This window comes from Astatotilapia calliptera, chromosome 18 (assembly GCF_900246225.1).
Source record: "Astatotilapia calliptera chromosome 18, fAstCal1.2, whole genome shotgun sequence".
Classification (NCBI taxonomy): domain Eukaryota; kingdom Metazoa; phylum Chordata; class Actinopteri; order Cichliformes; family Cichlidae; genus Astatotilapia; species Astatotilapia calliptera.
The window spans coordinates 5,745,429-5,761,085 of record NC_039319.1 but is presented as its reverse complement, the minus strand read 5'-3'; the positions used below and the strand labels follow the sequence as shown (position 1 = coordinate 5,761,085).

The 15,657-nt window shown below is 47.0% G+C and overlaps 1 protein-coding gene and 1 non-coding gene across 3 annotated transcripts in view; both read right to left on the bottom strand.

Moving 5' to 3' along the window:
* Positions 1–15,657, bottom strand: part of LOC113010403 (receptor-type tyrosine-protein phosphatase N2-like) — a 233,130-nt gene that overhangs the window by 170,024 nt on the left and 47,449 nt on the right. For both annotated transcript variants that reach the window (XM_026149408.1, XM_026149409.1), the window contains one exon: positions 8,948–9,321. In XM_026149408.1, coding sequence (XP_026005193.1) covers positions 8,948–9,321 — 374 coding nt within the window. The remainder of the gene's footprint in view (positions 1–8,947; positions 9,322–15,657) is intronic.
* On the bottom strand, positions 9,682–9,773 carry trnas-gcu (transfer RNA serine (anticodon GCU)). Its single transcript is given in 2 exon segments — positions 9,682–9,717; positions 9,737–9,773. It is a non-coding gene; the product is annotated as a tRNA-Ser (tRNA).

Genomic DNA, 15,657 nt, shown 5'->3' with positions numbered 1-15,657 from the left:
TGTAGTCAGACGTAGCAAGGAAAAATGTCCAAGGTTTTCTCATTGCTCAAACAAAAAGCTGTGGGGAAAGATGTGGCTACTGAGACTAGTCTGGCTCAGAAGATGGCTTGTTTCACAAGAAGACATTCTTTCAAGGGCCTTTTTCTTACTGGCACATTGCGAAGTGGCATTTTTACATGTTGTGGTTGATGCTGCACTTCACTCTCAAGAAGAGGTTTGACACAAAGTGAACTGTCAAGGACAACTTTGGTGTTCTTTTGAAGTTCAGCAATCTCATAGAAATGTCAAGAGTCACTTTGAAGAGTCACTGTAAAGGGTTAGAGAGGAATCTGCTGAGTACAGTGACTGAACACATCTTAAACCTTCCAGCTGTTCACCTAGGATCAGAGCAAAGCAGCCTCTGAGCCCGTTTCATAAAGTTACAGGAGCTCAACCATGATGTTAAAGGTTGCCGTCAGAATTTCTGCAACACTGTCAAAGTAGTTTTTGTGAGCTTTTGTGAGCTAAAGTTTTTTCAAATTAAAAAAAATAACTTGGTTCTGGCTCCACAGAAGAAAACCCGGTGCTTTGTAATTGTTCTTTTAACCATATATTTAGTTAAAATGTTAAGAGAATCTACAGAAAACAAAGAGTAATACAAATCTAACCCGTTGATAAGATCTTTCATCTCATACTGTTAGATGCTGCAGCCGTCGCAGGGATACAAAGGTATCCTTTTGCAGCCCCACCTTGAGGCACCGTCTGCAGATAGCAACAAATTATAAGTAATAAATCTGTCAGTCAGTAGTACACACATTTGTCCTGTGTTATCAATGTTTATACTTGTGTATGATGTATGGGGAGGTCAGGTGAGTCTAAATCAAACACTTAATACAAAACTAAGAAATAACGCTTTATTTTAGCACCAAGAGGTTTTCTCACATGCGGAAAGCAGCCGTAGCTGAGGCTAGTCTTGTTTAAGCTAAAGTCACAGTATTTTTACTTCAGTTATCAAAGGTCTGTTTGGAGAGGAGAGGAATAACATTTGAACGGTAAATAGAAAAGTAATTGAGCAGCTTTACACTACAAGGTCTTTAAGTGTTTTCTAACTATAATGCACACACCCTGACGGATACACTGCGGGCACTTTGGCATTCAGGATCTTGCCCAGAGAAACTTCAACGCACCGGCCCACGGGAGCCGGGGATTACACTACTGACCTTAAGATTGACGATCGATTGGTGCTCATGAGCTACAACCAAAGCGCCTTAACATTGCAACATTTAATTTTGCATTCGCATATTTGACACTTTTTATTGCCTTGAAATTTTTCCGCACTTCATAAACACAAGTCATCTAATTTAGAATTTCTCTTTCTTGTAAAACATAAATACATTTGATTCTCAAGAGCAGATGTGACACTAAGCGGCTCTATGGGTAAAGAAGAATCATTCAACCTTACTGAATGGGGCTTTTGAAGACCATGGTGATTAGAAATTAGGTTTCCTATTTATACTGTAATGATCTGTATGCTACAGTTGAGTAACGTAAAGTAAGTACAAAGAAAAAGCTTGGACTAAAACGGACATCATATTGTGCTTAAATAAAAACTCCTTCATTCAGCATATGAAAGCCTTGAGTAGGACCTCCACACCAACATCCCAGAGATGTTTTTTCTCTATAACATAACATTTAAGGCTCTTCTGTTGTATAGCTCAGAGTGTCGAGTAACAAGGACAAAAAGAAAGAGACTTGCCAAAGACCTTGAGCCAGAATTACACCCGCTTCAGCTGAAAGGCGAGCATGAAGGAGTTTCAAAACCAGACACAGGAAAGAGGATTTCTAAAGAACTTCAACCTCAGACTTGAGGAACAGAGGAATCAATATGGAAACGACCCTGTCCTTTGTGTGAGTAAGAAAGAAGGAAAAAGATGCCCAGTGTGCTCTTGTTGCATTCTGGGTAAAATTTGCAGGGACAAAGAACGAGGGTTTGCAATTTCTCACGTGGAAAGCACATTTCTTTCTTCACCTACTGTGAAAAAAGCTGGTTGATCGCTACTGTGGATTACCCAAAACAAAGGTGAAAGAAAGTTTCTGTATAAGCTCTAGACTCGAGATATGCATTTTGAAAATTGAGATAAAAAATTTTACTTTCTACATTTTCCAACCTCTTCAACATCCAAGTGGGTCATTGGTGACCTACATAAAGGCAGAGTTAAGTTGGATTTCAGCCACATGACTAAAAAACATTGATTCATAAGTTAGAACATGTTGCCTTTCAAACTGAACAAGCATCTGGCTTTCTGTTATTAGACTTTTATTTTGACATGCTATGAAATTTCCATGAAAAAGCCAACCTTCAGTTCAGTGAGGTTTCCTAGCATTTGTTTATGCACAGCACTTCAGGAACCTTGAGACCTGGACTTGCTGCCACAAAACCCTAATTCTTCTTTTTCTGTTGTAGATTTTCTAATGTGCTCAGGATCATCATCCTACTGCAAGGCCCAGTTTGGGCCAAGCTTTAACTGTTGGACAGATAGCCTCACATTTGACTCTAGAATACACTGACATACACAGTTCATTGTTCACTCAATGACTGCAAGGTGCCCAGGTCCTGTGGCTGCAAAACAAGCCCAAATCTCCTCCACCACTGTGCTTGACACTTGGTATGAAGTGTTTGCTGATATGCTGTGGCACTGTGCATTGGTCTCCTTGAACCAAAGAAAATTGTTCCAGAAATCTTGTGGTTTGCGAACCTAAACCATGTTGCCATTTTCTTCTTAAAGTAAAGAGTTCCCTTTCAGTCGATTCACTCGGTACAACACATAAGTATGGGATATCACGCCCTCGCGTGTCCTGGCTGAAGAAACCTTTATTCACGCCTTTACGGCAGATGACGTGTGATGACACGCGCAAGGCCCCGCCCGCACATATAGCCGCTGCCATCACCGTCATCCCTCAGTTCTTACGCTCTTCACCTCGCTGAGAACACCTCTGCTGAGTTGGGCTAGCTAGCTACTGCTAGTTAGCTCCGTTGTCTGCCAACTTGAACCTAGCTTAACTGCCCCTGTTGGTGTTAGCCTCCACCGCCCAGCTGGTGCGTAGGCTGCCCGCGGAGCGCTATTTTCAAGTTTTTCTTGTGCAGCGTTTCGCTTTGCGTTTTGGGAATGGACTCCAAACCGAAGCGAGCAAAGCAGAAATCTTCTGTTCGCCCCTGTCCTCAGGGATGTGGTTTCTCTTTGCACGACAGCGACCAGCACGATGCCTGCCCTGTCTGCCTGGGGATCGTCCACGCTAGGAGAGCGTTGACGGAGCCCGAAGCTTGTGCGTTTTGTCGCCAGCTCCGACGCTCGACCCTGGAAAGACGGGTGACGTTTGTGGAAAGAGTGCTGGGACGCTCGGCTGTCGCACGGCATGACCCTCTTCTTTCCGAGTCTGGAGCCCCGGCTTCGTCCGAGTCCGAAGACGAAAATTTTCAGGTCGATGTCCCCGCGATTAGCTGGGCTGACCACATGGAATACGTTGACGGGTTAGCCGATGACGGACCGGAACCATGCAGGAGCGCTGACGGGCTTCAGCCTGGGTTGAAGCCCGCCAGCGCTCCCCAGGAAGACGATGACGTGCTGGACATCGGCCTGGACATCCATGGTTTGTCGGAGGATGAGCAGGAGAGCTCATTGTCGACCCAATATGCCGCCGCTGCTGCGCCGGTCGGCCACGATGACACCTCTCTTTTCTCCCTGTTTCGCCGTGCCGCTGAGAAGCTGCAGGTGGACTGGCCCTCTCCTCCACCAGCTCGGAAGCCGTCGCGGTTTGCGGGTTTTTTCCTTTCACCGGAGCCCGCAACGGCCAAAAACTGCCTCCCCATGTTCCCAGACTTTCTCTGCGAGCTAACAGCGTCATGGGACAAACCTCTGTCTACCCGCGTCACTGTGCCCGGCTATGGACAGTACATGGAATTGGACGGCGCCGAGGGAGCTGGTTTAGCTAACCCACCCCCTATGGAGCCGTCTCTGGCTGCTTATCTGGCCCCGTCCCATAACCATGGTGTCGGTGGCCCCGCAACTCTGCCGTCCAAGCACTGCAGATTCTCGGCCTCGCAGCTGGAGAAGATTTATCGGGCTCAGGCCGGCACCGCTCGAGCCATGAGCTCCGTCACCATGCTCCAGACGTACCAAGCAATGTGCCTGGCGGAGCTTGGATCGCTGGTTCCGGAGGACAGCCCGCTGTCACCTCTTCTTAACGAGGTTAGAGTCACCACGGATTACATCCTCCGTGCGTCTCGCTGTACAGCGCTCTCCCTGGGCAGAGGGATGGCTTCGACAGTGGTGGCGCAGAGGCACCTGTGGCTGACCCTCTCCGACGTCCCTGATAGAGACAGAGCTGTGTATCTGGACGCACCAGTGTCTGCGGCTGGGTTATTCGGACATTCACTTGAAGCCATTCAGGCTAGATTCGATCTGAGGAAGAAGCAGACGGAAGCTCTGCGCGACATCATCCCCAGACGCCAGCCCCAGCCCAAGCCCACTGCTAGCTCTCACAGGCCCGCCGCTCCTCTGACAGCTGGCAAGAGACCGGCGCCCACTGCTGGAGTGGGAGGGCCGCCGGCGAGAGCACGTACTCCGGCCCGAGCTCCACGCCAGTCGGCCTGGGGCAAAGGCCCTCCCCCGGGCCCCCGACGGGACCCGACGCCCAGGAGGAAGAAGCCTCAGCCCTCCTAGCTGTGATTGCGAGTGGGGAAGGGATCCGGCAGCAGGGAGACGCTGCTCTTACCCCTCTGTTGCCGCACAAGAGGTGCCGCTTAAGTTCTGTTCAGGTTGTCAGCCCCAGAAGGCGCTGCACTTCCCTATCGCGGTCTCCCAAGCACATAACCCCTGCACACGGTTCAGATGTGTTGAATGTTCAAGCGACCACATCGAGTGTTCCCGCTGTTTTTCATTGTTATGCCCCGGAAAAGGTGCACCCAACAAAATGTATAAATGTACATGTTCCCATGTTGCAATCAATAAAGAGTGTTGTTTACTCTCAAACAATCTCAAATGCTCAACCTGCAGGCGAAATGAGCCAGGTCAGGCAGGGGATGCTGTCCCCTGCAGACACACTGGGGGGCGACGGCGCCCCGCCGTCAGTGCTGCAGGCCAGCCGGCTGGCTGCTCACTTCCCTCAGTGGCGCGCTTGCGCCCCCTCTCCGTGGGTGCTGCAAACCGTTGCCATGGGTTACCGGTTGCAGTTCCGGGTCAAGCCGCCTTGTTTCCAAAGAGTCGTGAACACGATTGTCAACCCCGAGGCAGCCTTGGTACTCAGAGAGGAAATACAGGCGCTATTACAGAAGAGAGCAATACGGGTGGTCCCCGCTTCGGAGACGGACAAAGGTTGGTACAGCCGTTATTTTGTCATTCCGAAGAAAGGGGGAGGGCTTCGTCCCATCCTCGACCTGCGAGTCTTGAACACGTACCTGCGAACGTACAGGTTCAAGATGCTAACACTCAGACAGCTCCTGAGTGCAGTCGGCCCGGGAGATTGGTTTGCGACAATCGATCTAACAGATGCTTATTTTCATGTCGCTATACACCCGAAACACAGGCAGTTTCTGAGGTTTGCATTCGAGGGCGTAGCCTACGAATACCTAGTGCTGCCGTTCGGGCTGTCGCTCGCTCCCCGCACCTTTACGAAATGTGCCGAGGCAGCGCTAGCGCCCCTCAGGAAGAGGGGCATCCGCATCTTGGCCTACCTGGACGACTGGGCTCTCGTGGCTTGCTCCAGAGAACAGGCGGAGACGCAGCTGTCGCGGGTTCTGTCACACATTCAGACACTGGGGTTCTCTGTGAACTTTCAGAAGAGCTCGCTAATCCCAGGTCAACAGATCGCTTTTCTCGGTCTGGAAATATGCTCTCTTTCCAGCCGCGCACGGTTGTCAGAGCACAGAGTGGCCGCGTTTCATCGCTGCCTCGCTCAATTTCAGCTGGGACGCAGACTGCGTTTCCAGACGATATTGCGCTTGTCGGGCATGATGGCATCTATGATCGCCGTAGTGCCGCTTGGGCTGTTGAAAATGAGAGCGTTTCAACGCTGGACTCTCTCTCACCGTTTGTGTGCTTCGCGTCACCTCCGGAGGAGGCTGCCGGTAACTGCGTCTTGCATGCTAGCTCTCCGTCCTTGGAGGGAGCCCGGGCTACTGCACCAGGGCTCTCGGATTGGGAGGGTGTTGTTTCGCAAGGTGGTGTCCACAGATGCTTCCCTAAGTGGGTGGGGAGCGCTGTGCGAGGGTGCGTCAGTGAGAGGGATCTGGTCCGCGGCTCAGCGCCAGCTGCACATCAACCACTTAGAGCTGTTAGCAGTGTTCTTAGCTCTAAAGCGTTTCCGTCCAGTCCTGCAGGGCCAGCATGTCTTAGTCAGGACGGACAATTCAACAGTGGTGTCTTATATAAACAGGCAGGGAGGAACACGCTCTCTTCCCCTGTTGCAGCTGTCTCGCTCTCTGCTGTTATGGTGCAGTGTTCATTTTCTGACTCTAAGAGCCACCCATGTCCCGGGCCACCTGAACCTGGGGCCGGACCTTCTCTCCAGGGGGGGTCCTCTGGTGAGAGAATGGAGGTTACACCCTTCAATAGTGGCTCAGATTTGGGATCTATTTGGTGAGGCGCAAATAGATCTTTTTGCTTCCAGGGTGAATGCTCACTGCCCCCTGTACTTCTCCATAATCGACCACGATGCACCCTTGGGCTTGGACGCGCTAGCGCACCAATGGCCAGACGTGCTCCTGTATGCATTTCCCCCAGTGGAAATGATATCTCCAATTCTGGAGAGGGTGCGTCGGCATTCCCTCTCTCTGATCCTGGTGGCCCCTTGGTGGCCCGCGAAGTCGTGGTATGCAGAAATAATCAGCCTGCTTGCAGCAAGTCCTTGGCAGCTTCCTCTCCGCAGGGATCTCCTCTCTCAGGCGGGGGGGGAAGTGTTTCATCCGCGTCCGGATCTGTGGCACCTTCATGCTTACCTGCTGAGAGGTTAAACTTGGTTGCTAAGGGTCTGCCACCTAGTGTGGTAGCGACGATTCAGAGCGCCAGGGCCTCGTCTACTAGAGGCTTGTACGCTTACAAATGGCGAGCCTTCGAGCGATGGTGCCAGGACCGCCACACTCTCCCATTTCAGTGCTCTATTGTGGATGTTTTGACATTCCTGCAGGAGCTGTTGGATAAAGGCCTTTCGTTTTCGACGATCAAGGTTTATTTAGCGGCTATATCTGCTTGTCATATCGGTTTTGACGGGGTGACACCAGGTGCGCATCCCCTCGCCGTGCGTTTTCTGAAAGGGGTTCGCCGGCTGAGGCCCGTGCTTAAGTCCAGTGTCCCGGCTTGGGACTTGTCTTTGGTGCTGGAGGCCCTTTGTGGCCCTCCGTTTGAACCCGTTGAGTCGGTAGATATGAAACTTCTTTCGTATAAGACCGCATTACTTCTCGCTTTGGCCTCGGCGAAGCGAGTGGGGGACCTTCATGCGCTGTCTGTGCATCCTGCCTGCACACAGTTTTCTCCTGATGGCCGCAAGGTCGTATTGCGTCCGAATGCCGCCTATCTTCCCAAGGTCAGGCCTGCATCTTATAGTTCAATGGAGTTTGAGTTGCTGAGCTTTTGCTCCCCTCCTTTTGAATCTGAGGAGCAGAGGAGGGTGCATTCTCTTTGTCCGGTGCGTGCGCTACGCACCTACATTGAGCGCACTCGGGATGCGCGTTTGTGTGACCAGTTGTTTGTCTGCTTCGCTAATCCGAATAGAGGTAGAGCTCTGTCCAGACAGAGGCTGTCCCACTGGATTGTAGAAGCTATCTCGCTGGCATACAGCACCGGAGGTTTTGCGTTGCCCCACGGGGTGGGAGCTCATTCCACCAGGGGGATGGCGACCTCATGGGCTCTTTTTAGAGGGGTGCCTGTGGCTGATATTTGTGCAGCGGCTAATTGGGCGTCGCCGCACACTTTTGTGCGGTTTTATCGGTTGGACGTTACAGCCCCTTCGGTGGCTCATGCTGTCCTTTCTGCTGGGTCTACCACTCACTAAGGATGTGGTGGTCCCGTTCCGGTTCGGTGGCTGCTCTGCGGGGCGTGTATATAGGTCCCATACTTATGTGTTGTACCGAGTGAATCGACTGAAAGGGAACGTTTAGTTATGTCTATAACTTCTGTTCCCTGAAGGAGAGGAACGAGGTACAACACAGGGTGGCCCCACTGAGCAGTTGGCTCGGTGAAGAGCGGCTATCGAACTGAGGGATGACGGTGATGGCAGCGGCTATATGTGCGGGCGGGGCCTTGCGCGTGTCATCACACGTCATCTGCTGTAAAGGCGTGAATAAAGGTTTCTTCAGCCAGGACACGCGAGGGCGTGATATCCCATACTTATGTGTTGTACCTCGTTCCTCTCCTTCAGGGAACAGAAGTTATAGACATAACTAAACGTTTTCCTAGGGGACCCTTCCAAACCACGGGTACTTCTTCAGTCTTTTTCTAATTTTACTGTCAAGAACTTTAACATTGAATATTCTAACAGAGGTCTATTGAGTCTGAGATGGAACTTTTTCTAAGCATTGCACAATCTGACTTTGGGGTGAATCTGCTCAAACAGCATCTCCCGTGGCACTGTGTAAACACACGCCTGAATGCTACAGAGGCTTTAATAGAAGTAGTTGTCACACTTTCTAATGATCAATTAATCAGCTCCATTTCATTACAGCACCTGGCTGCAACTTACCCTTTTAATTTATATTATTTTCTAATTTCTGGAAGCAGTAAAAGTGTACTTATTTCACCTGAAAATAAATGATAAATGCAAAGTGAATTGTAATTTTGATTGATTTTTTACTCTTCAAATACTGTCCATCCATCCACCTACCCATTAATTTTCATCCACTTATTTTCAAATATGTCTCCTTCAAAATTCAATTGCAGTTTGCCTTTTACATGTTCATCATTAAATCTGTACTCACTCTGTGTCGGTGATGACATAGCCAAAGACATCATCATCTTTCTTCATCTTGCTGGCTTTGACGTCCAACTGTAGCTCAGGAACGTGCATCGTCTTCTTGTGAGGTTCATCGTACACGAGAGAAGCAGGAGGGGGTGCCACCTCCTTGATCCAGCCTGCCACCTCCAACAGCTCCTCTACAGACTGGGTGGTATCCTTCTTTTGCACCGCCACCCCTACTTCGCTAGTCCGACTCTGGACGTTTTCCAGCCCCACCTGCTGCCCTCTGGGTGTTTGACTGGCATCGTCATAATGGTTTTTAGCTGGGGGAGGTCCGGTGAAGGAACTTTTGTCAAGGTAGGCGAGAAGCTTGGTGAAGAGGCTGCCACTCTCCGTCTGAAATAAGAGCCAATGAAATATCGTGGGTAAATAGACTGGTTCTTATATGATGCTTTTCTACTCTAACTGCGCACTCAAAGCGCTTTATACAACTTGCCTCACTCACCCATTCACTTTCTTTTTTCCTATGTAAGTCCTTCTATCTAACATTCTTACGTACTCATAGGTTAATCGGAGAGCAACTTGGGGTTAGTATTTTGCCCAAGGATATTTGGCCCGCAGACTGGAGCAGACAGATCAAACCACCAACCCTTACAATTAGTGGGTGATCTGCTCTACCACCTGACCTACACACAGCCACCCCAAAACTAGGTTTCCGTGTAGCAGGAACAAGTTTCTCCCCTCACTGTAGTAAAGTGACTCTGGTGAGACTTGAACCCACAATCTTTGAATTTCATCTGACACAAACCAATAGCAATCCAATGTGCTATCCATTGCACCACAGAGCCTGGTAAGACAGTAGATGATCCAACTGTTACACAGAACTTAATTTATTTCAGACACCTAATTAAAAAAAATACAAACCTGACTAATGAGCTCAATTTTAAGCTTAAGACACTTAAGACATAGTGTCTCTAAAAGAACATGAGGCAACGTCTGTAGCAACCATATCTAGGGATGGGTATCGTTTAGGTTTTATCCGATACCGGTGCCAAATCGGTACTTTTGAAACGGTGCCGGTGCTCAAACGGTGCTCAAACCGGTGCTTAAAGAATGGAGAACACAAAATTGGTCCAAAAACCTCTCATGTTCAGCTGGTTTTTTGTAAAAAGATAACAATGTTAGCCTTTTCTGCAGCTATAGGGGATTTATGGTATCACTCTTGGCTGGAAGCAGTGCTTAAACAATGGAAAAAACACAAACTTTGTCCAAAACCTCTCATGTTTAACTGTTTTCCACTTTTTCTTTGGTCATTTTAGCCTTTTTGGCCAGGGAGTATCTGCCATCAAACAAGAGGACAGCCGCATGTAGCTATGATGATGTTTGCTAGTTCACCTTACATGCATTAATGTAATAACGTGGTTAGCCTACTCAACGTAAATTACACACTAACAACATTAAGCTACTCACGCAGAGAAGAACGGCTGCTGCTGCATCATCATCCGTCATCATTTCTGCTACACTGGCAGGGCCAGGGGCCAGGACTCTATTCTTCGGGTTTTTTGGGGGATATTGCTAACTCCGGGTCCGATAACAGGCAACCCACGCACAGTAGATGCGCTCGGTGTGAGGTCTCGCAGCAAGCTATCATACGGCGCATTTCTGGGCTTTTTAAAAAAACGCTATGCGTCGCCAGGTGTTTCATCGGATTTGAGGTGTTACCTCCTTTGACAGTATCACAGTATCAGCTTAAAGCACTTGTTGCAGGCTGCTGAGTTTGCATCTTTTGCTGTGAAGTACAGCCAGACTTTTGACCGCTTGGCCTTGGGCATTTTTAATCCGTAGCTCTGCATAAAAGAACGCACGTACCTGGACCCGCCTACTATCCTCGGAAACGTAAAATGATTGGCTAGAAGTGTATCACAGCTCAGGAAAAAAAGCACCGAAATGTGCGCTGCTTTTCGGTCTGGTTACTACCGTTTATGTCAGAACCGGTGCCATCATGGCACCGGACACCGGTACCCATCCCTAACCGTATCATAACGGAAAGAATCCGTGTGGTGCTTTTTCTAGTTAAATTGCACTGCTCCCAGCCAGTGCAATGATTTGCAAATCCCATAAACTTATGTTTTATTCACAGTGGGACACAGAAAATAAATCCAATCAAATGTGTAAACTGAGAAAGTTAACAATTTTAAGAAAAAACATCTGATTGTTTTAAATTTGACGGCAGCAGCATGTCTCAAAAAAGTAAGAACAGTGCCATGTTTACAATGTGCAGCATCCATTCTTCTTTTAAAAACAGTCCATAAACATCTAGGAAATGGGGAGACCAGCTGTAGGACTTCTGGGAGAGGTATATTATCCAATTCTTGTGTGATATAATATTCTAGCTGCTCAGCAGTCCAGGGTACTCTTTTTCCTATTTTCATTTCATTTCATTACAATTGCTTTCAGTTGCTGAAAGATCTGGACTTAGTGGCAGGCTAGCTCTGCACCTGGACTCTTCTAAAACTGTACGAAGCCATGGTGTGATAATAATAGATGAAGAATGTGATTTATCACAGTCTTGCTGAAATATGCAAGACCTTGAAATATGTGTCATCTGGATGGGAGCATTTGTTGCTCTAAAACCCACGTATACCTTTTAGCATTGAAGGTGCCTTTCCAGATGTGCAAGCTGCTAATTCCAATGGCTCGAATGCACCCCCAAACCATCAGAGATCCGGGCATGGATCCATCCTACCTTGTGCCAATAGTTCAGGCTGGTACTGGTGGTTTAATGCCGTGGGAGTTATTTTCTTGGCACATTTTTGATTATTTAGTATCCACTGAGCATTGTTTAGCCTACCTGATGGTTGCTTCCAGCAAGATAAGGTGCCATGTGACTAATCTCAAACATGAAAATCAGTTCACTGTACTCAGATGGCCTCTACAGTCACCAGATCACAACCTAATAGAGTACCTTCGGGATGTGGTGGAATGGGAAATTTGTCTGTAGCCAACAAATTTGCAGCAACTGTGTGCTGTTAGGCATACTTAATGAAGTGGCTGTTAAGTGTCTAATGAAACAATATTGAATCAAGTTCTTTTTCTTTTAAACTGAACTTGTGGGAGTTTTCCTGTTGCTGACATTAGCGTGTTGGCGATCTGCAGCTACAGGCATGAGGAAATAATTGCCTTGAATCAAAGAACAGCCACCCTGTCAGACTTATGCTGAATAGGGTTTTAATATGCTATTATTCTTCTGGTCCTAGCTTCAGGGTAATTGCTCGTCTTGTCAAGAACTACATCTCACTGCAGCAGCAATGCCATGTGAGCTAAAAACATAGTTTGTTCTGTCTCTGAGCACTTTGAAATACAATCTTCTTTGCAACTTCAAATTGTTTTTTGGGACCAGCAAGATGCATCAGCCTGGAGGGAATTTTCAACGAGCAGAAACAAAATAAGAAATGAGTACAAGAAATAAGCACAGAGAAGACGTTGCTTCTATTCCGGCGTTGATTTCAGCAAATCTTATCATAAATATATTTTTCGCTACAAAACACAAATAAAAAGTAGTTGAAAATGACATATTACATTTTATTTGTAAAGTCAGATATATGGACAAATGAATAACAGTCCCACAGTCACGAAATCCCTTTCACTAAGCTGAATGGGTTTTTATCAAACACTGCAGCAATAGATAACTATTGCTCTAAAGGTAGTGCAGCATTTAGTTATGTGTCAGCATGTTATCTGACATAAAGCTGTGTGATAAACATCAGTCTTCTGGATTGGAAAGTTGTGTATTTGTTTGTGTTTATGGACACATAATGACATAATGTCAATGTGGAATTTTTGCATTCTGTAAAAATGAAAAATATTCATTCTTTCCTTATATCTATCTATCTACCGTAATTGTCGGGCTATAAGCCGCTACTTTTTGCACAAGCTTTGAACCCTGCGGCTTTTAGTCAGGTGCGGCTTTTCTATGGATTGTCCCTGATTTTTGTCATATCGTAAGACGATTTGTTTTGTTTGTTCCGCTGTTGTACGGCACTACGTTGCCTGGCGGAAGGGCATGTGATCAGACACACAGTATCGGGGTTCAAGAGTGGTATGTTGGTCACATGTCCATCCGCCAGGCAACATAGTGCCGTACAAGTAGCTCGAAAAACAAACTTCAAAGTAGCGCTACACGTTCAGCGGGAGTCGTGGATGGTGTGCGGCAATAAACTTGCGAAAAGCAAGTTATGCTCAACTCCACCGGTGGAATCTGACAGCGTGGAAAAGTGTGAAAACATCCATCCATCCACCTGAGCCTAAAAGGTAGTCTGAATCTATTTTTCTGGTGTGTAGGTTATTGTTATGTACTACATTTGTTACTCGTTTTTGAAGCACAGCACATGTTTCGTACTTGTAATTACCGCTACTTGTACATATACCTAAAAAGTTGTGCAAATATGTACCCATAACTTGTTTTTCAAAATATTAATAAAAGAGATGTGTCTCCAAACAGCCATCTCTTTCCTGACAATTCGCTTTGTGCATATTCTCTTACATATGATAAGTCAACATTGAAACACCTGCGGCTTTTAGTCAGGTGCGGCTAATGTATGTGCAAAACAGGATTTTCCCCTGATTTTAGCTTGTGCGGCTAATATTCAGGTGCGCTTTGTAGTCCGGGAAATACGGTATCTATCTATCTATCTATCTATCTATCTATCTATATATATATATATATATATATATATATATATATATATATATATATATATATATATATATATGGTAGACAAACAGAAGAAGACGGCCGTAGTGATCGATGTAGCGGTTCCGGATGACAGCAATATCAGGAAGAAGGAACACGAGAAGCTGGAGAAATACCAAGGGCTCAGAGAAGAGCTCGAGAGGATGTGGAGGGTGAAGGTAACGGTGGTCCCCGTGGTAATCGGAGCACTAGGTGCGGTGACTCCCAAGCTAGGCGAGTGGCTCCAGCAGATCCCGGGAATAACATCGGAGATCTCTGTCCAGAAGAGCGCAGTCCTGGGAACAGCTAAGATACTGCGCAGGACCCTCAAGCTCCCAGGCCTCTGGTAGAGGACCCGAGCTTGAAGGATAAACCGCCCGCAGGGGCGTGCTGGGTGTTTTATTAGGGGTGCAACGATACACAAAATTCACGGTTCGGTTCGGTTCGATACTTTGGTGTCACGGTTCGATATTTTTTCGATACAAAAAAAATGTTCATGCCTTTTTAATTTGTCATTTATTAAAATTATAAATATATATTTTAACTCAAAAGTACAGTTTTTAAATTTAACCCTAACCAGCGAATGCGCACCTGCGGACAACTTATGTGCAGCCCTGGTTATTTAGCTCGTCATATCGCAGCCACAGAAATTCTTTTGTCCATGAAACCATAAAGCTGCACTTTCTTTTTGCCTTATAGTCTGATTTGTCATAACTTCTCCGTTTTGTGGTAAGCTTTTCTTTGGCTGTCACTTCTTCACCCTGACCTGTCTTATTTGGCTCAGCAGAACTAAAATATATATGCTGCTGGTTTTACACACGCACTCACATAAGCTCAGCGATTCTCTGCGCGATCAACCTCTCAAATGTTTAAGCTTGCTGCGGGAGATGTGAGTGTGGCCACTACCAGCTCCACCACCATCATCAAGTTTGCTGACGACACCGTCGTGGTGGGCCTGATCTCTGATAACAACGAGACGGCCTACCTGAAGGAGATTAGGAATCTGGAGAACTGGTGCCAGAGGAACAACCTCCTTCTAAACGTCAGTAAGACAAAGGAGCTGATAGTGGACTTCAGCACTAAGCAGGAGAGGAACTACCAGACCCCCGTCATCAACGAGTGCCCAGTGGAGAGAGTGGACAGCTTCAAATACCTCGGAGTTCACATCACGCAGGACCTGTCATGGTCCTGTCACATCAACACCGTGGTGAAAAAGGCCCGACAGCGTCTCTACCACCTCAGACGCTTGAGAGACTTCCAACTGCCCTCCAAGGTGCTCAGGAACTTTTACTCGTGCACCATAGAGAGCATCCTGGTGGGAAACATCTTAACCTGGTTCGGGAACAGCACCATGCAGGACAGACGAGCTCTACAGAGGGTTGTGCGGTCAGCTGAGCGCACCATCCGCTCCGAGCTCCCTGACCTGCACTCAATCTACAGCAGGCGGTGCTGGACCAAGGCCAGGAAGATCGTGAAGGACCTCAGCCATCCCAACAACAGACTGTTCTCTCTGTTGAGGTCAGGAAAGCGATTCCGCTCCCTGAAGACCAACACAGAGAGACTGAGGAGGAGCTTCTTCCCACAGGCGATACGGTCTCTCAATCACACCACCACACAGTACTGACCCACACATATGGTTCTTACACACACACTGGACTTTCTGGACTTTGGTTTTGCACAACACTGGTCACTATATTCTTCATTTCCGGTTAATACTTGTACAGCTGCTGTTATTGTGTATATATTTATTTATATTTAGATTTCTTCATACATTCTTATATAGTTCTATATTGTGTATTGTGTATTTTGTTGTACAGTTATTTTATTTTCAACTTTAATTTATATATTTATCTTTATCTTATTCTTCCCAGTTAAATTTACCCTTCATTCTAATTTGTGTTGTACAGTTATTTCATTTTTAACCTTAATTTATATTTTATTCCTTCCTAGTTAAATTTACCCTTTTTAATTTTTCATATTTATTTCCTATCTTATTCATA